At 46.4% G+C, this 23,021-nt stretch overlaps 1 protein-coding gene across 1 annotated transcript; it reads left to right on the top strand.

The window, feature by feature from the left end:
* Positions 1 to 3,431: 3,431 nt before the first annotated feature.
* On the top strand, positions 3,432 to 5,941 carry LOC138369464 (protein FAM186A-like). The gene is made up of 3 exons (XM_069332717.1): positions 3,432 to 4,519; positions 4,739 to 4,960; positions 5,269 to 5,941. The coding sequence occupies exons 1-3, from the start codon at positions 3,432 to 3,434 to the stop codon at positions 5,939 to 5,941; spliced, it is 1,983 nt and encodes a 660-aa protein (XP_069188818.1).
* The last annotated feature ends 17,080 nt before the right edge of the window (positions 5,942 to 23,021 follow it).

Here is a 23,021-nt window from a genome sequence, read left to right as displayed (position 1 = left end):
TCTAAACCAAAGATGCATCAAAAACGCCTGGAAATCGAAATGCTTCTGGACGATATCCATAAGCTAGAAGACAACAAAAAAGTCATCACCACTGACACACTTCAAGCTGAACTACTTGCAGAAGCAGGGAAAAAACGAGGAACATATTCATCTACAATCTTAACCCCACGACTCAAAGAAGCAGCGAAACAACTAAAAAATCTGAAAGACGTAACAATAAGAAAAGCCGACAAAACAGCAGCATATGTATTGATTCCAACCCATGAATACATGAACAAAATTAGCGACATCCTAAGTGACGACTCCAAATTTCAACGAATCACGAGGAACCCCGTAGAAGACCTTAAGCGGAAAGTAAACAAAACAATTACAGCAATCAACGCAAAGAAAGGTAGTGTGCATTTCAATAAACTTCAAGGCGACTATGGCTTAGGATATGCCTACGGCAATGTTAAGACGCATAAACCAGGTAACCCACTACGCCCTATAATCAGCCAAATACCAACCCCAACTTATCACCTGGCAAAGAAACTCAATGAACTCCTAACTCCATACACTCCAAGTAAGTTTAGTCTACAATCATCAGCAGATTTCCTAGAATTGATCAAATCTACCCAGCCCGATGGAATCATCGCTTCCCTGGACGTTGAATCCCTATTTACCAACGTCCCAGTCGACACAACCATAGGAATGATACTGGACAGAGTATACAGAGACGAGAGCACCCCCAAATTAGACATACCTGAGCCACACTTGAAAAGTCTTCTCGAAGCATGTACAAAGGAAGCCCCTTTCATCAGTCCACAAGGAGACATGTATTTACAAATAGACGGAGTAGCAATGGGCTCCCCCTTAGGAGTTTTATTTGCTAATTTTTATATGGGAACCATCGAAGATAGGGTCTTCAGTAGCAGACAAAAACCAACTGTATACTGCCGTTATGTAGATGACATATTCGTAATAGTAAAAGACTCAGATGAACTAATTGACCTAAAAAGACACCTAGAGAGAGAGTCAGTACTCCGATTTACACATGAAAATAGTGAAAATAACAGTCTGCCATTCTTGGATGTACTAATAACAAAAACAGGAACCTCTTTAAGCACCAACGTTTATACCAAGCCCACCAACATAGGATTATGCCTGAACGGTAGAAGTGAGTGCCCCCAAAGATACAAAGCCAGTGTTCTCAATGCTTATATTCGTCGAGCGCTTACCCACTGCTCTGAATGGAGCAACGTGAGTAGAGAGTTTGAAAGAGTAACTCAGGTATTGGTGAACAACGGATATAGCAACACGGAAATAAACGCTGCTATAAGAAGACACTTGGACCGTTGGTATAATTCAGAACCTAGAACAGAAACCACAACACCCCCAATAAAATTATATTACAAGTCAACCATGCACAGTGAACATATAAAAGAGGAAAGAATAATGAAAGAAATAATCCGTAAAGGAGTAAAAAGCACTACTCCTAACCAAAACATAAACCTGATAATATTCTACAAAACCAAGAAGACTTCCGAACTCCTTATGAAAAACAGCCCGAAGCCGACGGAGAACCCTCTACAGCAGTCAAGCGTTGTATACATGTACACTTGCCCCCACGAAGGATGTAACCTTCAATGTAAGTACATAGGTATGACGTCGACCAAGCTGACGAGGCGTTTGACATGCCATCTTCAATCTGGTGCCCCTAGGAATCACATGAGACAAGCCCATGACATTACTCTAACAAGAGAAATGTTGAACAAGAATACTTGCATAATAGACAAAACCCAAGATTCAAGAAGATTACAAATTCTTGAGGCAATTCACATTAGAATAGAGCGACCTACCATGAACGCCCAAATCACGGAACTATTTACTCTACCCACCATGAGAGTAAGGACAAGACAAGAACATATCGATGCCAACACAGAAGACAATGTCCAACATAACAGGCCAATTACACTGGATTAATCTTTGTGTTTAGATAGGAGATACCTCGTATGGGCCAATAAGCCTTCTGCAGCCCCTATGTTTATCCCTTATGTATCCCCCCATGTTTTCACCTTCATTGTATTATCACCTGACCTAATGCGGGTATAAAATCAACTAATATATATATATATATATATATATATATATATATATATATATATATATATATATATATATATATATATATATATATATGTATATATATATATATATATATATATATATATATATATATATATATATATATATATATATATATATATATATATATATATATATATATATATATATAAACGTTAGCCTATTGAGATTTAGTATTTAATATTATTCGTCAGCGTTATCTTGCCCTTGTTAGGTACCATTCAGATTATGCAATTCAATTTTAGTTTCCGTACCACAGAATTGATATAAATTACTTTGATACTCAGAGAAAAGAAAGACAAAGGAAACCTCATGAATTTGAAACCTTCCTTATGGAGAGAGATTAAAACGGCTTAATTAATAAACATTTCCAGCAAAGAGTAAGGGATGACGTGATTACATGATACAAATACATAATAAGAGTTTACAAAGAGAATACAAATAAAATTCTTAATACTGACACAAAAAAGAAAAAAATTAAAACAAAGAATGCAAGTTGGAGAAGTTTAGATTCAGGAAAGACCTGGGTAGATATTAGTTAGAAAACAAGGTTGTTGATTTATAAAAGAAATTACTTCATAATATAACAAACAGATGATCACAAGAATGAATAATTGAAGTGTATGAATTGAAGCTCATGTATGAATGAGCTTTGGTGGGTAAAAATAAGAGCTGTCAATTAGGGTCTCAATTACCCTCTTCAGTATGAAATATTCTTATATTATAATTTTATAAATTCACATTTAGTAATGTCCTGAATAAATATGGACTTAGAAATAAAGTTATGGATTTATGAAGCAGATTAATAGTTAATGTAACAAATGTAGTATTGCTGGATTGTTTAAAGCGAAAGATATACATATGAATGTGTCTGGGTGAATTAGGATAGAAACTGCTTCATATTGGCCTATAATGTCTTATGCAGATTTCGTTAATCAAGTGATGCAATTTGACTCAACGATCTTCTTTTAATCGTCAGTCTCATTTACTTCCATATTCCATATTTACTTCCAAACCTGCTTCTGAACAGGTTTTGCCTAACTTATCTCTAACTCAACTGTGAACCAAACGTTTACATCAGCCATCTAGTCCTACTGTTTCTCATGTTGAATGTTGCCTATTTCTCCACCCTATCAGTTCCTGCGATACCTAAACCGTTCTTAATATCACTCAACAGGTTCAGTCTACCTCCAACATTGTAACTTTGAGCCGGTCACTGTAAACGATTCTACATCAGTGTGACTAGGGACCCGGTCAGCGTGACCAGGGACCCCATCAGTGTGACCAGGGACCCCATCAGTGTGACCATGGACCCCATCAGTGTGACCAGTGACCCCATCAGTGTGACCATGGACCCCATCAGTGTGACCAGTGACCCCATCAGTGTGACCATGGACCCCATCAGAGTGACCAGGGACCCCATCAGTGTGACCAGTGACCCCATCAGTGTGACCATGGACCCCATCAGAGTGACCAGGGACCCCATCAGTGTGACCAGGGACCCCATCAGAGTGACCAAGGACCCCATCAGTGTGACCAGGGACCCCATCAGTGTGACCAGGGACCCCATCAGTGTGACCAGGGACCCCATCAGTGTGACTAGAGACTCTATCAGTGTGGCCATGTACCCAATCGGTGTGACCAGGGACCACATCAGTGTGACCAGGGACCCCATCAGTGTGACCAGGGACCCCATCAGTGTGACCAGGGACCCCTTCAGTGTGACCAGGGACCCCATCAGAGTGACCAAGGACCCCATCAGTGTGACCAAGGACCCCATCAGTGTGACCATGGACCCCATCAGTGTGACCAAAGACCCCATCAGCATGACCATGGACCCCATCAGTGTGGCTAGGGACCCCATCAGAGTGACCAGGGACCCCATCAGTGTGACCAGGGACCCCATCAGAGTGACCAGGGACCCCATCAGTGTGACCAGGGACCCCATCAGTGTGACCAGGGACCCCATCAGCATGACCAGGGACCCCATCAGTGTGGCTAGGGACCCCATCAGCATGACCAGGGATCCCATCAGTGTGACCAGGGAACCCATCAGTGTGACCATGGACCCCATCAGTGTGACCAGGGACCCCATCAGTGTGACCATGGACCCCATCAGTGTGACCATGGACCCCATCAGCATGACCATGGACCCCATCAGTGTGGCTAGGGACCCCATCAGTGTGACCATGGACCCCATCAGTGTGACCAGGGACCCCATCAGCATGACCATGGACCCCATCAGTGTGGCTAGGGACCCCATCGGTGTGACCAGGAACCCCATCAGTGTGACCAGGGACCCCATTAGTGTGACCATGGACCGAATCAGTGTGACCAGGGACCCCATCAGTGTGACAAGGGACCCCATCAGCGTGACCAGCGACACCCCATCAGTGTGACCAGGGACCCCATCAGTGTGACCAGGCACCCCATCAGTGTGACCAGGGACCCCATCAGTGTTTCCATAGACCCCATCAGAGTGACCAGAGATCCCATCAGTGTGACCAGGGACCCCATCAGTTTGACCCGAGACCCCATCAGTGTTACCATGGACCCCATCAGTGTGTCCAGAGACCCCATAAGTGTGACTAGTTGACCCCATCTGTGTGACCAGGAACCCCATCAGTGTGACCAAGGACCCTATTAGTGTGACCAGGGACCCCATCAGTGTGGGCAGGGACCCCATCAGTGTGACCAGGGACCTCATCAGTGTGACCAAGGACCCCATTAGTGTGACCAGGGACCCCATCAGTGTGGGCAGGGACCTCATCAGTGTGACCAGGGATCCCATCAGTGTGACTAAGGACTCCATCAATTTGACCAGTGTACCTCATCAGTATGACCAGGGGACCCAATAAGTGTGACCAAAGGCCCCCATCAGTTTGACCAGAGACCCCCATCAGTGTGACCAGGGACCCAATCAGTGTGACCAAGGACCCAATCAGTGTGACTAGTGACCCCCTCACTGTGACCAGGGACCCAATCAGTGTGATTAGAGACTCCATCAGTGTGACCAGGGACCCCCTCAGTGTTACCAGGAACCCCATCAATGTTACCGGGGACCCCATCAGTGTGACCAGGAACCCCATCAATGTGACCAGGGACCCCATCAATGTAACCAGGGGACCCCATCGGTGTGACCAGGGACCCCATCAGTGAGACCAGGGACCCCATCAGTGTGACTAGGGACCCCATCACTGTGACCAGGGACCCCATCACTGTGACTAGGGACCCCATCAGTGTGACCAGGGACCCCATCAATGTGACTAGGAACCCCTTCAGTGTGGCCAGGGACCCCATCAGTGTGACCAGGGACCCCATTAGTGTGACTAGGAACCCCTTCAGTGTGACCAGGGACCCCATCATTGTGACTATGAACCCCTTCAGTGTGGCCAGGGACCCCATCAGTGTGGCCAGGGACCCTATCAGTGTGGCCAGGGACCCCATCAGTGTGGCCAGGGACCCCATCAGTGTGGCCAGGGACCCCATCAGTGCGACTAGGAACCCCTTCAGTGTGGCCAGGGACCCCATCAGTGTGGCCAGGGATCCCATCAGTGTGGCCAGGGACCCCATCAGGGTGGCCAGGGACCCCATCAGTGTGGCCAGGGACCCCATCAGTGTGGCCAGGGACCCCATCAGTATGGCTAGGGACCCCATCAGTGTGACCAGGGACCCCCATCAGTGTGACCAGGGACACCATCAGTGTGACCAGGGACACCATCAGTGTGACCAGGGACACCATCAGTGTGACCAGGGACACCATCAGTGTGACCATAGGGACCCCCATCAGTGTGACCAGGGACCCCCATCAGTGTGACCAGGGACACCATCAGTGTGACCAGGGACACCATCAGTGTGACCAGGGACACCATCAGTGAGACCAGGGACACCATCAGTGTGACCAGGGACCCCCATCAGTGTGACCAGGGACCCCCATCAGTGTGACCAGGGACACCATCAGTGTGACCAGGGACACCATCAGTGTGACCAGGGACACCATCAGTGTGACCAGGGACACCATCAGTGTGACCAGGGACACCATCAGTGTGACAAGGGACCTCATCATGCAGTGTGACCAGGGATCCCATCAGTGTGACCAGGGACCCCATCAGTGTGACCAGGGACCCCATCAGTGTGACCAGGGACACCATCAGTGTGACCAGGGACACCATCAGTGTGACAAGGGACCTCATCATGCAGTGTGACCAGGGACCCCATCAGTGTGACCAGGGACCCCATCAGTGTGACCAGGGACCCCATCAGTGTGACCAGGGACCCAATCAGTGTGACCAGGGACACCATCAGTGTGACCAGGGACACCATCAGTGTGACAAGGGACCTCATCATGCAGTGTGACCAGGGACCCCATCAGTGTGACCAGGGACCCCATCAGTGTGACCAGGGACCCCATCAGTGTGACCAGGGACCCAATCAGTGTGGCCAGGGACCCCATCAGTGTGGCCAGGGACCCCATCAGTGTGACCAGGGACCCCATCAGTGTGACCAGGGACCCAATCAGTGTGGCCAGGGACCCCATCAGTGTGGCCAGGGACCCCATCAGTGTGACCAGGGACCCCATCAGTGTGGCCAGGGACCCCATCAGTGTGACCAGGGACCCCATCAGTGTGGCCAGGGACCCCATCAGGGTGGCCCCATCAGTGTGGCCAGGGACCCCATCAGTGTGACCAGGGACCCCATCAGTGTGACCAGGGACCCCATCAGTGTGGCCAGGGACCCCATCAGTGTGGCCAGGGACCCCATCAGTGTGACCAGGGACCCCATCAGTGTGACCAGGGACCCCATCAGTGTGACCAGGGACCCCATCAGTGTGGCCAGGGACCCCATCAGTGTGGCCAGGGACCCCATCAGTGTGGCCAGGGACCCCATCAGTGTGACCAGGGACCCCATCAGTGTGACCAGGGACCCCATCAGTGTGACCAGGGACCCCATCAGTGTGACCAGGGACCCCATCAGTGTGGCCAGGGACCCCATCAGTGTGGCCAGGGACCCCATCAGTGTGGCCAGGGACCCCATCAGGGTGGCCCCATCACAGATCCCTTCTGTTTCTTGAGGAAACACTCGGTGATTTATTTATATGGCTCTAACATACAGGTATATATAAAGATATTTGGATAGATAGATGTATGGATAGATTGATAGATGAATAGAAAAGTGGATGGATAGACAAATCTAGATAGGTTGATGAATAGATAAATGGATATATCGATTGGTGAGTATAGGGAGATATATGGATAGATTGATGAGCGATGGATGAATGGAATGATGAATAGGGAGGAGTTTTCACCGAAGTGGTTACAGAAAACCTGCGAATAATTTATCATATGTTCATTATTTTTCAGGGCATAGATTCAAAGTGAAAAAAAAATCTATTTTTTCTTTATGTTTGTAAGAGCTCTTCGAGTTGTTCGTCCAGAATTTTTAGATGAAAAGTTTATGAATATTGACTCTATTGGTCAGAAGCTTTGTTACCCACTGAATTTTTTGGAAGTTTGTCGTAGCAAAGCACGTCGTACATATTATAATAATATATGCAGTGAGAAAACTCGCCAAAGAATGTGTTATGTTTTAACATAATTTTTCTGGGTTTGAAAATATGGTGAAGGCGTTAAAACTTTTTGATATACATGTATTATTTAGTTACGAAAATACTGTTGGAAAATTATTAGTTAGACACAGTCCTCGTAGTGATAATTGTGTCATATATAAAATACCTTGCAAAGATTGAAATAGGTTCTATGTTGGTCAAACATCTAAAGATTTGAAATGTAAAATTTCGCATCATAAATACTCTGTAAGACATGGCAAACTGTCTAATGCTTTGTTTGTTCATTTGTCAGAAAATTCCCACCAAATTGATTGGAAGATGGCTTCTTCATCAACGAATTGAAAAATCACTTTCAATAGGAACATCATTAAATCTGCCTTAATACAGATTACAAAATTATGTTATTTTGAATAGTAATTTTGATGAAAGGGTGGACAGATATATATACAGTTAGATGGAAACATGTACGCACAGTTAGATGGAATTGCTGCTGGAATAGGAATAACAGGACACTTGAGAGCAGAGAAAGATACCAGAGTGCCAGGAATGAATATGTCAGGTTGAGAAGAGAGGCAGAAAGAAATTGTGAAAATGACATCGCAAGCAAGGCAAAGACTCATCCTAAATTGCTGCGCAGCCACATCAGGAGAAAAACAACAGTAAAGGAACAGGTTATGAAATTAAGGATAGGAGCAGAAGGATTTACTACAAACAACAAGAAAGTGTGTGAGAAACTGAATAAGAAATTCCAGGAGGTCTTCTCCTTAGAGCAAGGAGATATTCCAGAGATAAGAGAGGGAATAGTTCACCAGGAACCAGTGGAAGAGTTTGAGATTACCAGCGAGGAAGTAAGGAAGTGTTTACTAGAGTTGGATGTGACAAAGGCTATAGGCCCAGATGGAATCACTCCTTGGATACTAAAGGAAGGAGCAGAAGAACTGTGTCTGCCACTCTTCATATTTTATAACAAATCACTGGCAACAGGGGAGCTGCCAGAAATTTGGAAAGCAGCTATCGTAGTCTCGATATACAAGAAAGGGGATAGACAGGAGACACTGAATTACAGGGCAGTGTACCTAACCTGCATACCATGCAAGCTGATGGAGAAGATTGTGTGAAGAAAGCTAGTGGAACATCTGGAGAGAAAGAACTTTGTTACACAGCATTAACATGGGTTCAGGGATGGCAAGTCCTGCCTCACAGGGTTCCTTGAATTCTACGACCAGCAACAAAAATCAGGCAAGAAAGAGAAGGGTGGGCAAACTGCATATTTTTGGATTGTCAGAAAGCCTTTGATACAGTACCACACAAGAGGCTAGTGAAAAGCAGGCTGCAGTGAAAGGGAAAGTACTCCATTGGATAAAGGCGTACCTAAGCAACAGGAGACAACGAGTCAATGTAAGGGGTGAGGTCTCAGATTGACGAGACATTATAAGTGGAGTCCCGCAGGGGTCAGTCCTTGGACCTATACTGTTTCTGATATATGTAAATGATCTCCCAGAGGGTATAGACTCGTTTCTCTCAATGTTTGCTGATGATGCAAAAATTATGTGGAGGATTGAAACAGAGGAGGATAGTAGGAGGCTACAAGATGACCTAGACAGACTGAATGAATGGTCCAACAAATGGCTACTAAAGTTCAACCCGAGTAAATGCAAAGTAATGAAACTAGGCAGTGGAAACAGGAAGCCAGACACAAGATACAGAATAGGAGATGAAGTACTTAATGAAACGGACAGAAAGAAAGATCTAGGAGTTGATATCACACCAAACCTGTCTCCTGAAGCCCACATAAAAAGAATAACGTCTGCGGCATATGCGAGGCTGGCTAACATCAGAACAGCCTTCAGGAACCTGTGTTAGGAATCATTCAGAATCTTGTATACCACATACGTAAGACCAATCCTGGAGTATGCTGCCCCAGTATGGAGCCCGTTCTTTGTCAAGCACAAGACGAAGCTGGAAAAAGTTCAGAGGTATGCTACTAGACTAGTCCCAGAACTAAGAGGCATGAGTTACGAGGAAAGGCTACGGGAAATGGACCTTACGACACTGGAAGACAGAAGAGTAAGGGAAGACATGATCATAACCTACAAAATCCTCAGGGGAATCGACCGGGTAGACAAGGAAAAACTATTTAACACTGGTGGTACGCGAACGAGGGGACACAGGTGGAAATTGAGTACCCACATGAGCCACAGAGACGTTAGAAAGAACTTTTTCAGTGTCAGAGTAGTTAACATGTGGAATGCATTAGGCAGTGATGTGGAGGAGGCTGACTCCATACACAGTTTCAAGTGCAGATATGATAGAGCGCAATAGGCTCAGGAATCTGTACACCAGATGATTGACGGTTGAGAGGCGGGACCAAAGAACCAAAGCTCAACCCCGCAAGCACAACTAGGTGAGTACACAATCAAGATAAGAGGCATTGTTGAACATCGAGGTACACTACAAAAAATCTACACCTACAATTAACTTAATTTTACTCTAAACTTGACAAAAAAATATAAGTTTTGATCTGTATCACATATCCATATCTTCATATCATTTCCAGTTGCTATACAGTAGTAGTGAACTGTATAGCAACTGGACTGTTGCTATACAGTCGTAGTGGCTTTGTGTTTTCCACTTATGGTTACCTGACCTCACCTTCCCCGATGGCAGCCAACAGCGGCGCTAAGTCTGACGTCAGTAGGCAAGGGTTGTCATGCGCAGTGCTGCCGCTCCCTCCACCATATAATCTGCCACACTCTCACTCGCGGCCCAGTCGTCGTCACGCTAACAAGGTAACTCCTGTTTGTCCAGCTGTCCTCAGCCCTTGGTAAGGTTGTATTTTTGTGATTTTTTTTTTTTGCATTAGCTCTCACTCTCTCTCTCTCTCATTCATATATATATATATATATATATATATATATATATATATATATATATATATATATATATATATATATATATATGTATGCGAACAAGCCTGAATGGTCCCCAGGACATATGCAACTGAAAACTCACACCCCAGAAGTGACTCGAACCCATACTCCCAGAAGCAACGCAACTAGTATGTACAAGACGCCTTAATCCACTTGACCATCACGACCGGACATAATGAGGTGATAGCCGAGGCTATATGAACCACCCCACCGCCGGCACTCGGATAGTTATCTTGGGCATAGCATTTTACCAAATCACCTCATTCTTTGGGGCACACGTGAGGAACACAAATGCGAACAAGCCTGAATGGTCCCCAGGACATATGCAACTGAAAACTCACACCCCAGAAGTGACTCGAACCCATACTCCCAGAAGCAACGCAACTAGTATGTACAAGACGCCTTAATCCACTTGACCATCACGACCGGACATAATGAGGTGATAGCCGAGGCTATATGAACCACCCCACCGCCGGCACTCGGATAGTTATCTTGGGCATAGCATTTTACCAAATCACCTCATTCTTTGGGGCACACGTGAGGAACACAAATGCGAACAAGCCTGAATGGTCCCCAGGACATATGCAACTGAAAACTCACACCCCAGAAGTGACTCGAACCCATACTCCCAGAAGCAACGCAACTAGGTGAGGTGATTTGGTAAAATGCTATGCCCAAGATAACTATCCGAGTGCCGGCGGTGGGGTGGTTCATATAGCCTCAGCTATCACCTCATTATGTCCGGTCGTGATGGTCAAGTGGATTAAGGCGTCTTGTACATACTAGTTGCGTTGCTTCTGGGAGTATGGGTTCGAGTCACTTCTGGGGTGTGAGTTTTCAGTTGCATATGTCCTGGGGACCATTCAGGCTTGTTCGCATTTGTGTTCCTCACGTGTGCCCCAAAGAATGAGGTGATTTGGTAAAATGCTATGCCCAAGATAACTATCCGAGTGCCGGCGGTGGGGTGGTTCATATAGCCTCGGCTATCACCTCATTATGTCCGGTCGTGATGGTTAAGTGGATTAAGGCGTCTTGTACATACTAGTTGCGTTGCTTCTGGGAGTATGGGTTCGAGTCACTTCTGGGGTGTGAGTTTTCAGTTGCATATGTCCTGGGGACCATTCAGGCTTGTTCGCATTTGTGTTCCTCACGTGTGCCCCAAAGAATGAGGTGATTTGGTAAAATGCTATGCCCAAGATAACTATCCGAGTGCCGGCGGTGGGGTGGTTCATATAGCCTCGGCTATCACCTCATTATGTCCGGTCGTGATGGTCAAGTGGATTAAGGCGTCTTGTACATACTAGTTGCGTTGCTTCTGGGAGTATGGGTTCGAGTCACTTCTGGGGTGTGAGTTTTCAGTTGCATATGTCCTGGGGACCATTCAGGCTTGTTCGCATTTGTGTTCCTCACGTGTGCCCCAAAGAATGAGGTGATTTGGTAAAATGCTATGCCCAAGATAACTATCCGAGTGCCGGCGGTGGGGTGGTTCATATAGCCTCGGCTATCACCTCATTATGTCCGGTCGTGATGGTCAAGTGGATTAAGGCGTCTTGTACATACTAGTTGCGTTGCTTCTGGGAGTATGGGTTCGAGTCACTTCTGGGGTGTGAGTTTTCAGTTGCATATGTCCTGGGGACCATTCAGGCTTGTTCGCATTTGTGTTCCTCACGTGTGCCCCAAAGAATGAGGTGATTTGGTAAAATGCTATGCCCAAGATAACTATCCGAGTGCCGGCGGTGGGGTGGTTCATATAGCCTCGGCTATCACCTCATTATGTCCGGTCGTGATGGTCAAGTGGATTAAGGCGTCTTGTACATACTAGTTGCGTTGCTTCTGGGAGTATGGGTTCGAGTCACTTCTGGGGTGTGAGTTTTCAGTTGCATATGTCCTGGGGACCATTCAGGCTTGTTCGCATTTGTGTTCCTCACGTGTGCCCCAAAGAATGAGGTGATTTGGTAAAATGCTATGCCCAAGATAACTATCCGAGTGCCGGCGGTGGGGTGGTTCATATAGCCTCGGCTATCACCTCATTATGTCCGGTCGTGATGGTCAAGTGGATTAAGGCGTCTTGTACATACTAGTTGCGTTGCTTCTGGGAGTATGGGTTCGAGTCACTTCTGGGGTGTGAGTTTTCAGTTATATATATGTATATATATATATATATACTATATATATATATATATATATATATATTTGCACGACGTTTCGAACCTCCATGGTTCATTCTCAAGTGAACAGATCTTACAATACTAGTTGATTTTATACCCGCATTAGGTCAGGTGATAATACAATGAAGGTGAAAACATGGGGGGATACATAAGGGATAAACATAGGGCTGCAGAAGGCTTATTGGCCCATACGAGGCATCTCCTATCTAAACACAAAGATTAATCCAGTGTAATTGGTCTGTTATGTTGGACATTGTCTTCTGTGTTGGTATCGATATGTTCTTGTCTTGTCCTTACTCTCATGGTGGGTAGAGTAAATAGTTCCGTGATTTGGGTGTTCATGGTAGGTCGCTCTATTCTTATGTGAATTGCCTCAAGAATTTGTAATCTTCTTGAATCTTGGGTTTTGTCTATTATGCATTTGTCTATTTTGTCTATTATTATCTTGCATAATAGACAAAACCCAAGATTCAAGAAGATTACAAATTCTTGAGGCAATTCACATAAGAATAGAGCGATCTACCATGAACACCCAAATCACGGAACTATTTACTCTATCCACCATGAGAGTAAGGACAAGACAAGAACATATCGATGCCAACACAGAAGACAATGTCCAACATAACAGACCAATTACACTGGATTAATCTTTGTGTTTAGATAGGAGATGCCTCGTATGGGCCAATAAGCCTTTTGCAGCACCTATGTTTATCCCTTATGTATCCCCCCCATGTTTTCACCTTCATTGTATTATCACCTGACCTAATGCGGGTATAAAATCAACTAGTATTGTAAGATCTGTTCACTTGAGAATGAACCATGGAGGTTCGAAACGTCGTGCAAATTATACAAATAAGTGTAATACACTCTATAGTAAATCACTTCTTTTCTTCACCTTAAAAGTACGAAAATGAGTTTTGGAGAACTCCTATTTCAATTAAGCCCTGATGCTAAGAAAATAGTTAGAGGGATAGAAGCCCTAAACCAGAAAATAATAAATACAGAATATGCGGTCATATTCAATGAAACATGTTTGAAAGAAAACCTGCTGCCAGTATACACCAATATATATATATATATAAATTTGTGAGGGTACTACTTCTGGTGCCAATGTGGGGACCCATAGCCTCGGAGAAGAAAATAAAAGGTATTCAGAGGAAACCTTGTGGTTTCTCACTGAACACTAATATTATCTTCTCCTACCACCCCCATTCTTTTGTATGTACATATATATATTTGCTTTATTTGAACTTTGTTACAAAAAAGGAGTTACATATAGGTTACAAAGATGGTTATCATAGGTTGTCGAGTTCCTCCAGCTCCTCAGATGGCGGGCAGGAACCCTGGATGCAGTGCGCATTTCCCCTCTGTATCGCTACACTGAGGCGCTGGAAAAGAAAGCTGGCAGCTCTAGGGTCCCTTGTTGTTTCAATGAGCCAAGAACCCAGTTCCTTCAAAAAACTGGTAGCACTTTTACCCAGGCGCCGAGTGTCTCAGAAGCAATGGGGACCAAATTGTAGTGGTGATCCAGTTCTCTATACTTACGGGATTTGGCTGCTTCCCTGTGGGTGGCAGCGCCACCTGGTTGTGCAACACTGAGGTCAATGTAGGTGTTAGCCAGGGTTGATACACACTTGTAGTCCCATACCAACTGCTTGCCATTCTTCCAGGGGTTCACTGTGATACCATCCGGGCGACCAATAAGAGCATCAGAGTTACGGGGCGTTAGGTAACGAGGCTCTCTTTCAGCTGGGCATCCAGCTGTGGTGAGGCTCCTCTTGATGAGGTCGTTAACTTCACTGTGCCTCGAGTGCCATCCCCCTGTGCTTTGGCAGAGTAGGCCAGTGTGGCCGTACCTGTCAGCCACCACCTCGCCGCAAATACACCTATATCTGGTGTGGATTGGGGCAGCAAGGCGGAGGGCCACAGCAATTCGGAGGCCGTGTGGTGTGAGACGCGTGCCAGTTGCCGACATTGGGGTTGCTAACAGGAAATCCCCTGCATGTGGTGCTGCTACTGCTGTGAGGCGAGCAATGTCGTGTTGTGTTGTTGCAGCACCCAGGCACTCTGCAGCAACTTGGTCTACAATGGGGCCATCCCAGCTGGATTGCTTGTGGGCTTTTGGGGATGGTGGTTGAGGTGATTGGCCTGCACGAGAGGCCCACTCTGTGGCACAGCGTGTAAAATTGGGATCGTGTACACCTGCCAGCTGATGTAAGTGGGCAGGTAGAATATATATTTCCTGGATTTTTATGATGTCCTCCAGGAGGGAGTCTTGGGAACCAGCTAGGGTACCATCATCCAAGAACCAGATGTTAAGCTCGCTGGACAGGACCTCTGTGACTTGTTTGATGACTAAGCAGAAAAGGAGAGAAGCAAGGGGGTCACCCTGTTGGACGCCTTCCCGCGAGTCAATTATATATATATATATATATATATATAGCATCAGGGGGAACGGGGAACAATGTGTGGCATTCACGTACACTCACATTGTCTTCTTCTACTACCATTACTCTATAAATTGTAATTGTAATTTGATTTTATTTAAAAATTTATTAGACAAAATGGGTTACAACATTGGTTACACGCAAAGTACATGGTTAGTTGTTACAGGTTGTCGAACTTAGTGGCTGGCAGGAACCACAGATGTTGTGTGCGTTTCGTCTCTGCAGAGTAGGTGGTGAAGGGCAGGGTAGGTGGTGAAGGGCAGGGCAGGTGGTGAAGGGCAGGGTAGGTGGTGAAGGGCAGGGTAGGTGGTGAAGGGCAGGGTAGGTGAAGGGCAGGGTAGGTGGTGAAGGGCAGAGTAGGTGGTGAATGGCAGGGTAGGTGGTGAAGGGCAGGGTAGGTAGTGAAGGGCAGGGTAGGTGGTGAAGGGCAGGGTAGATGGTGAAGGGCAGGGTAGGTGGTGAAGGGCAGGGTAGATGGTGAAGGGCAGGGTAGGTGGTGAAGGGCAGGGTAGGTGGTGAAGGGCAGAGTAGGTGGTGAAGGGCAGGGTAGGTGGTGAAGAGCAGGGTAGGTGGTGAAGGGCAGGGTAGGTAGTGAAGGGCAGGGTAGGTGGTGAAGGGCAGGGTAGATGGTGAAGGGCAGGGTAGGTGGTGAAGGGCAGGGTAGATGGTGAAGGGCAGGGTAGGTGGTGAAGGGCAGGGTAGGTGGTGAAGGGCAGAGTAGGTGGTGAAGGGCAGGGTAGGTGGTGAAGAGCAGGGTAGGTGGTGAAGGGCAGGGTAGGTGGTGAAGGGCAGGGTAGGTAGTGAAGGGCAGGGTAGGTGGTGAAGGGCAGGGTAGATGGTGAAGGGCAGGGTAGGTGGTGAAGGGCAGGGTAGATGGTGAAGGGCAGGGTAGGTGGTGAAGGGCAGGGTAGGTGGTGAAGGGCAGAGTAGGTGGTGAAGGGCAGGGTAGGTGGTGAAGAGCAGGGTAGGTGGTGAAGGGCAGGGTAGGTGGTGAAGGGCAGGGTAGGTAGTGAAGGGCAGGGTAGGTGGTGAAGGGCAGGGTAGGTGGTGAAGGGCAGGGTAGGTGGTGAAGGGCAGGGTAGGTGGTGAAGGGCAGGGTAGATGGTGAAGGGCAGGGTAGGTGGTGAAGGGCAGGGTAGGTAGTGAAGGGCAGGGTAGGTGGTGAAGAGCAGAGTAGGTGGTGAAGGGCAGGGTTGATGGTGAAGGGCAGGGTAGGTGGTGAAGGGCAGGGTAGGTAGTGAAGGGCAGGGTAGGTGGTGAAGGGCAGGGTAGGTGGTGAAGGGCAGGGTAGGTGGTGAAGGGCAGGGTAGGTGGTAAAGGGCAGGGTAGGTGGTGAAGGGCAGGGTAGGTGGTGAAGGGCAGGGTTGATGGTGAAGGGCAGGGTAGGTAGTGAAGGGCAGGGTAGGTGGTGAAGGGCAGGGTAGGTGGTGAAGGGCAGGGTAGGTGGTGAAGGGCAGGGTAGATGGTGAAGGGCAGAGTAGATGGTGAAGGGCAGGGTAGGTGGTGAAGGGCAGGGTTGATGGTGAAGGGCAGGGTAGGTGGTGAAGGGCAGGGTAGGTGGTGAAGAGCAGAGTAGGTGGTGAAGGGCAGGGTTGATGGTGAAGGGCAGGGTAGGTGGTGAAGGGCAGGGTAGGTGGTGAAGGGCAGGGTAGGTGTTGAAGAGCAGGGTAGGTGATGAAGGGCAGGGTAGGTGATGTTGAGCAGAGTAGGTGGTGAAGGGCAGGGTAGGTGGTGAAGGGCAGGGTTGATGGTGAAGGGCATGGTAGGTGGTGAAGGGCAGGGTAGGTGATGAAGAGCAGGGTAGGTGATGAAGGGCAGGGTAGGTGATGTTGAGCAGAGTAGGTGGTGAAGGGCAGGGTAGGTGATGAAGAGCAGGGTAGGTGATGAAGGGCAGGGTAGGTGATGAAGGGCAGAGTAGGTGGTGAAGGGTAGGGTAGGTGATGTTGAGCAGAGTAGGTGGTGAAGGGCAGAGTAGGTGGTGAAGGGCAGAGTAGGTGGTGAAGGGCAGGGTAGGTGGTGAAGGGCAGGGTTGATGGTGAAGGGCGGGGTAGGTGGTGAAGGGCAGGGTAGGTGGTGAAGGGCAGGGTTGATGGTGAAGGGCAGGGTAGGTGGTGAAGGGCAGGGTAGGTGGTGAAGGGCAGGGTAGGTGGTGAAGGGCAGGGTAGGTGGTGAAGGGCAGGGTAGGTGGTGAAGAGCAGAGTAGGTGTTGAAGGGCAGGGTAGGTGGTGAAGGGTAAGAAAGGGGGGTGAAGGGTAGGGAAGGAGGGGGGGTGAATGGTAGGGTAGATGATGAAGGGTAGGGAAGGTACTGAAGGGTAAGGATAATAGAGAAGGAGAAGGGAGGTGGTCGACACAACCTTTGCGAACATCCGAGACGACGTAGTCGGTGCCAAGCCCGGCCTCGTAAGGTATCCCAACGTCAAGAAACTGTCGTACTAAACTGCCCGTATCCTAACCTACCAGAGGACCCTAAACAGAAAATGGGACAGTATGGGAATTTCGCGAGCCGCTTCCATTTTCTACTTCAACGATTTTGGCGTTAGGGAGAGTATACGGGTTGCTCCACACAAGTGAGGAAGTTCTGCAACACCAAGCCGCCCTCTACGCTATGGACCTGATTCTCACCTCTTCACGACGCTACGTGGCAGATAGAACCATTTTTGTTAGGCGTACCACCACATCTTGGGGAGCCGGGCGGCTGAGCAGACAGCACGCTGGACTTGTGATCCTGGGTTCGATCCCAGGTGCCGGCGACAAACAATGGGCAGAGTTTCTTTCACCCTATGCCCCTGTTACCTAGCATTAAAATAGGTACCTGGGTGTTAGTCAGCTGTCACTGGCTGCTTCCTTGGGGTGAAAGCCTGGTCAAGGACCGGGCCGCGGGGACACTAAAAAGCCCCGAAACCATCTCAAGATAACCTCAAGATAGATCTTTACCCAAGAACCTTCCGACATTCAGAAAAGTATTAACGATTTAGCTGAACCCGGCTCTAACGGCTGTTTAAGGGAAGTTGTGTCGGAAAACCCGACACCATATAATAATATTACATGCAACTGCAGATAATATTGCTGCTGCATTGTATACACAAGTTAACCCATAGAAAATGTAGATTGTAGTGGAATTTTCCGTCAATAGAAAACAGGATATCATTGCCACATACTATTATAAATTCAGCACCTATTGTGTTGGGAATTATTCTTAAATACATTAGTCTTTGGACTTTTACCATCATAAAAACATCTCATTTGAATTAACTTAATTATCAGTATCAAATTAAAGTAAATGTGACCCTTCTATCAGTTACTGATATCTGGACAAAGTAGGCCAGGCGTCAGTGAGGAAGGCGTGGTCAGCCATTGCTGTTAAGACCAGAGTCGTGGAGCAAATTCCAGCTCTTATAAATTCTCTTGGACGAAGTGTTATGGAAGATCAGAGTAGTGATCTGCCATCATCAGCACGCTGTCATCAACCAAAAGGGAAGTGTTTTCCGAAACCCGTTTATCCAATCATTTTTGGCCATTAATGTTAGGTAGATATTGAGCGAACCAGTGAGAACACAAATGATCGACTCAAAAAAGGTAATTAAGCCTTGGTCCTTATCTGAATCATTATACAGTGTTTTCTCTGATATACCTGTCATATATTAAGATTCTGGCTTTACAGCTAGCGCCCTTTGACAGGAACAAGAAGAGGAAGCAAGCTTGGTATATCAGTTACTGGGTGATGGAAGCTGCCTCAAACGAGGATAATTTGGTGTCTACATCCTGGTTATACCTGGTGGATTAAGCCTGCTGTATAATAAGATAAGGAACCTCTTCAATGTATACTAATATATGTAGTTTAATATTGCAGTTTGATTGGCTGCATATATATAAATTCAATATAAACCCCCCTAATGTGTATGGATCGATTTGTGAGATTATTGCAGAAATACAGCCCATTTAACATCATACCAATTGTTATCGAAAATATAAATTAACGTAAATATAAATTCTATATAAATTCATATAAATTGAATAAATATAAATCTCACAGGTCGGTTCCCACAAGTTGATTAAGAACAACGAAAACCTACAACGGACCCTAGAAGTGACATTCTGCACAGCAGCAACCCCAAGCTGTAGAAAACTGGTTCAGATGACTCGACATTTCAATAATCCATTACTCCATCAAGAAAGGCACCTCCATCTTCGACAGTGCTTTAAGTAACTACAAATACGATCACTTCACGCGGAATTGCGACTTGATCTAAGGAAAATGAAGCATCGCCTTCCCACCCATCTTCCCCCACCCCATCACCCACACTGGGGACCCAGCTCACAGTCGACGGCGTCTCTCCCCACCCTTCCATGTCCTAATCAAGCAGCGCCCTCTGTCACCAGCAACCTTGTTCCCTTTCTCATTTTTGTTTATCTCTACCATTCACCTTGCAGAGAAACTGGCAGGCTCAGACATCAACCGATACGTCACCACACACAACAGGCTGCTGGCAGCGAGCGGGCTACCCAAGATGGCAGTACCAGCCGACCTTCTCCAGGCTCCACAGACACCCACAGTTCCCGCCGACCGTCTACCAGCATTAGCAGCAACAGCCGCTGACCCAGCAACAGTGCAGACAGCTTCACCGGCCCCTGCACTAGCCCACTCACCAAATCTCACCTCGGCAACCACAATTCAGACCCCAGCACAACCAACACCAGATCCAGCCTCAACTCCCTTACTGCGTGCGGCCCCAACCTCCACCGAGCGGTCCAAGTCCTGTCTCGACACCCCAGACCGCTCCACCAGTCAGGCAACACAACCTCAACACCCACCTACCACACCTGCAACCCCAGCTGGAAGGATAACTCGAGGAAACTACAAAATGGGTCCAGCCTTCATCAATGCATACAAGATGACCGTGGAACTGGTAGCCCAACTACAAGTCACGAGGGCCCCGATCATAGACAGAAACCTGACATTTGAGCAAAAGATCCACAATTCCATGATGTTGAGGGAGTTACAAGAACGCTACCGCACAACACACGCATTCCCGGAACTAGCCATCCACTGGTTCACCACCGGAACATACTGCATCGTCACAACACTCGATGGTTTCCTCTGGCAGGCACCACGAATGCCACGACTGATTCGTGGTGTCGTGGCATTAACAACTGTGTTATTAACAACCACCCACGAGGAACGACGCATGAAGAGGAATATATTATGTATTAAGTAAAAATAATTATGTATATATGATCGTCTTGCACCACGAACTTGAACGAATCCGCCAAATTATTGTGAACAACGATTACAACAATACAGAATTCGACAAAATACTAAGCAAGAAGCAAGGCCGCCATCTGACTCAGGATAATCAGGCCCCAAAAAAAGATAATCGGCCACCAAGGGAAGACATTATAGTGTATTATAAAAATAAATTTACTGAAGCATATAAGAAGGATGGAAAGATGATTCGAGATATAAGTGACAGGCATTGTAAACCTTGCAGTGAAAACGCAAAGACTCATCGTATCATTTATTATAATAACCCTCGTACAGCTTCCCTCATTATGAGAAGTAACTTCTCTTCCTCCTCTGACAAACTGAGGTGTACTACTACAAACTTAAGGTGCAAAGAGTAGTAGTATATTACTACAAACGCAGTTTTTGGGACTGTGCGCTCCGAAATATATGCTACATTGGACATATCACGAAACATTAATCAACATCATTATCAACACACCAACATCCAGAATCGCCAAGACATAATGAAATAAAATACGACAATACGATAAGATACGACAATAATCACACACACAACGACGATCATAGGAGGCTTCGTACACTTGGGGACTGTGTTCATTCGGGAACTGACACCAGTAATCAACATCCAGGTGAATTCAACTTAGAGTATACAGCTGTTCGATGGTACTCCAGGAGATAGTCCCAGAGAACTGTGCAAACATAACAGATCAAATTATTTGCCCTTCAAATTACTTTTCCGTCGTTGAAAGTTTCTGGACCTTTTAGCAAGCGAGGTTTATCAACATCATATTTTGTGAATAATACTAAATATTTCATAATCAACACATTTCAAATACCTGTTAAAAAATGATAATGTTAGTTTTGCTAAGCCATTCAAGTTACACGCCTCTAGGCCTGGCCTGTAACTTGATGGACACACACACTGATAATTTCACCATTGGCTTTGAATACTTTCAAAAGTCATGAACAGTCGATCGCTCTAATTAAATAATGTTCCACTAAATTTACTCCGTCATTCTCTCACCTTAATCATAACAAATATGTTTACCGAGATGAGATATATAGCAGATAGTTAACCATGCAGTAGCACAATTATCATGTATTACAACCCTATTAACAGAGCACTCTCTATGGAGAGGCCAACTACGAAACATCGACTGGCGACTGCTGACCGCTTCAGAATCGTGTGGATGTGGATAGGTGGAAAACCAGCGAGAGACATCTCTCTCGAGGTCGGGGTGAGCCTCGCAACAGTGTACAGGTGGATTCGGGTGTGGAAGAGAGAGGGTTCCGTGAGCAGAAGACCTAGCGGAGGAGGGAGATTCCTTTCCCGCTCGGGAGATGGTGGCGAGCTGATCATACCAGAGGATGCACAGCACCTGGGGGCCTCAGATTGGGACCCTTACTTCTTTCACGTTCACGCAAAGCCTCTATCTGAGAACTACTTTGTTTAAGGAAAGACAATTTTGAGTAAATTATCGTATTTTATAATTAGGCTTTAAATAGGGGTTTGCTGACACGCTTTGCTAAGAATAATGATTCATTGTATTTGTGTTATTTTTAAAGCACTGAACTTATCATTCATGTCTTCGGTAAAATGAACCGAACGGGAAGTTTCATTTCATACATTTGATTTATGTATATAATCTGCTTAATTAAATATATTGAATACTGATGCGCCTTTCAATCACATTTCAAACTATATCATGATATATCCGCATCTGACTAGAGATTCCTGTATATTTGTGGTCGTCTATTCTGGTCCAGGCGAGCAACCACCAAGTAGCAGCCAGTATAACAATAGCAGGGACCTCTACAATGAGAGTCACGTATGCAGACATGCTGAGCCCAGAAGCCATGTCCTGAGTACAGAGAGTTGCCATGAAAGTGGCAACTTAACAAGAGGCAGCAAGGTGCAGGAGTCCGCTATTGGAAAGAGAAAAAAAAAAGAGCCTTTCACCAAGCAGTAAATAGGTTCCTGGGAGTTACACAGCTGTCACGGGCTTTTTCATGGGGATGCGTGCTTACCTATCAGTGACCACGAGGAAGTGAGGTCTAGCTATTTATGCTCCGTCTACTGGCCTGCTGTACATATTACTGTGTAGCTTCACTACTCTGACGTTGTAACTTGTCTTTAAAGTTGCGGATGGCGGCGTCTTCCACTATAACTTCGAGTGCTCTCTACTCGTTGATCACTCTTATACGTTCTTTACATTCCTTCAACTCGTTTGTGTTTTCTGCTTCAATTCGTGTCATTATGTCCTACCTTCTCTCAGTTTAAAGAGGCTATCCTTGCACATGTTGTCTATTCCCCTCAGTATCTTTTATGTTGTGAGCTTATCTCTTCTGCTTTCTTCTGTCCTCCAGGGTTCTGAGGCACAGTTCCTGCAATCTATCGACAAAGCTTACCCTTCTTAACTCCAGGACTAATCTAGTCGCATACCGCTGCCTATTTAAATTTTAGTTTTATGTTTTACACAGTGTAAATTCCTAGTCCACGAGGGGCATGTTTAAATATTGATCTAACAAAAGGTGTGTA

The sequence above is a fragment of the Procambarus clarkii genome, chromosome 28 (genome assembly GCF_040958095.1).
Source record: "Procambarus clarkii isolate CNS0578487 chromosome 28, FALCON_Pclarkii_2.0, whole genome shotgun sequence".
Taxonomy (NCBI): domain Eukaryota; kingdom Metazoa; phylum Arthropoda; class Malacostraca; order Decapoda; family Cambaridae; genus Procambarus; species Procambarus clarkii.
This window is presented reverse-complemented; position numbering and strand designations above follow the sequence as displayed.

Coding starts and splice junctions, on each gene's coding strand:
- LOC138369464 (XM_069332717.1), top strand. CDS start 3,432: ATGGACCCCATCAGTGTGACCAGTGACCCCATCAGTGTGACCATGGAC. Junction 4,520..4,738: donor ACCAGCGACACCCCATCAGT/GTGACCAGGGAC, acceptor CTGTGTGACCAG/GAACCCCATCAGTGTGACCA. Junction 4,961..5,268: donor TTGACCAGTGTACCTCATCA/GTATGACCAGGG, acceptor CGGTGTGACCAG/GGACCCCATCAGTGAGACCA.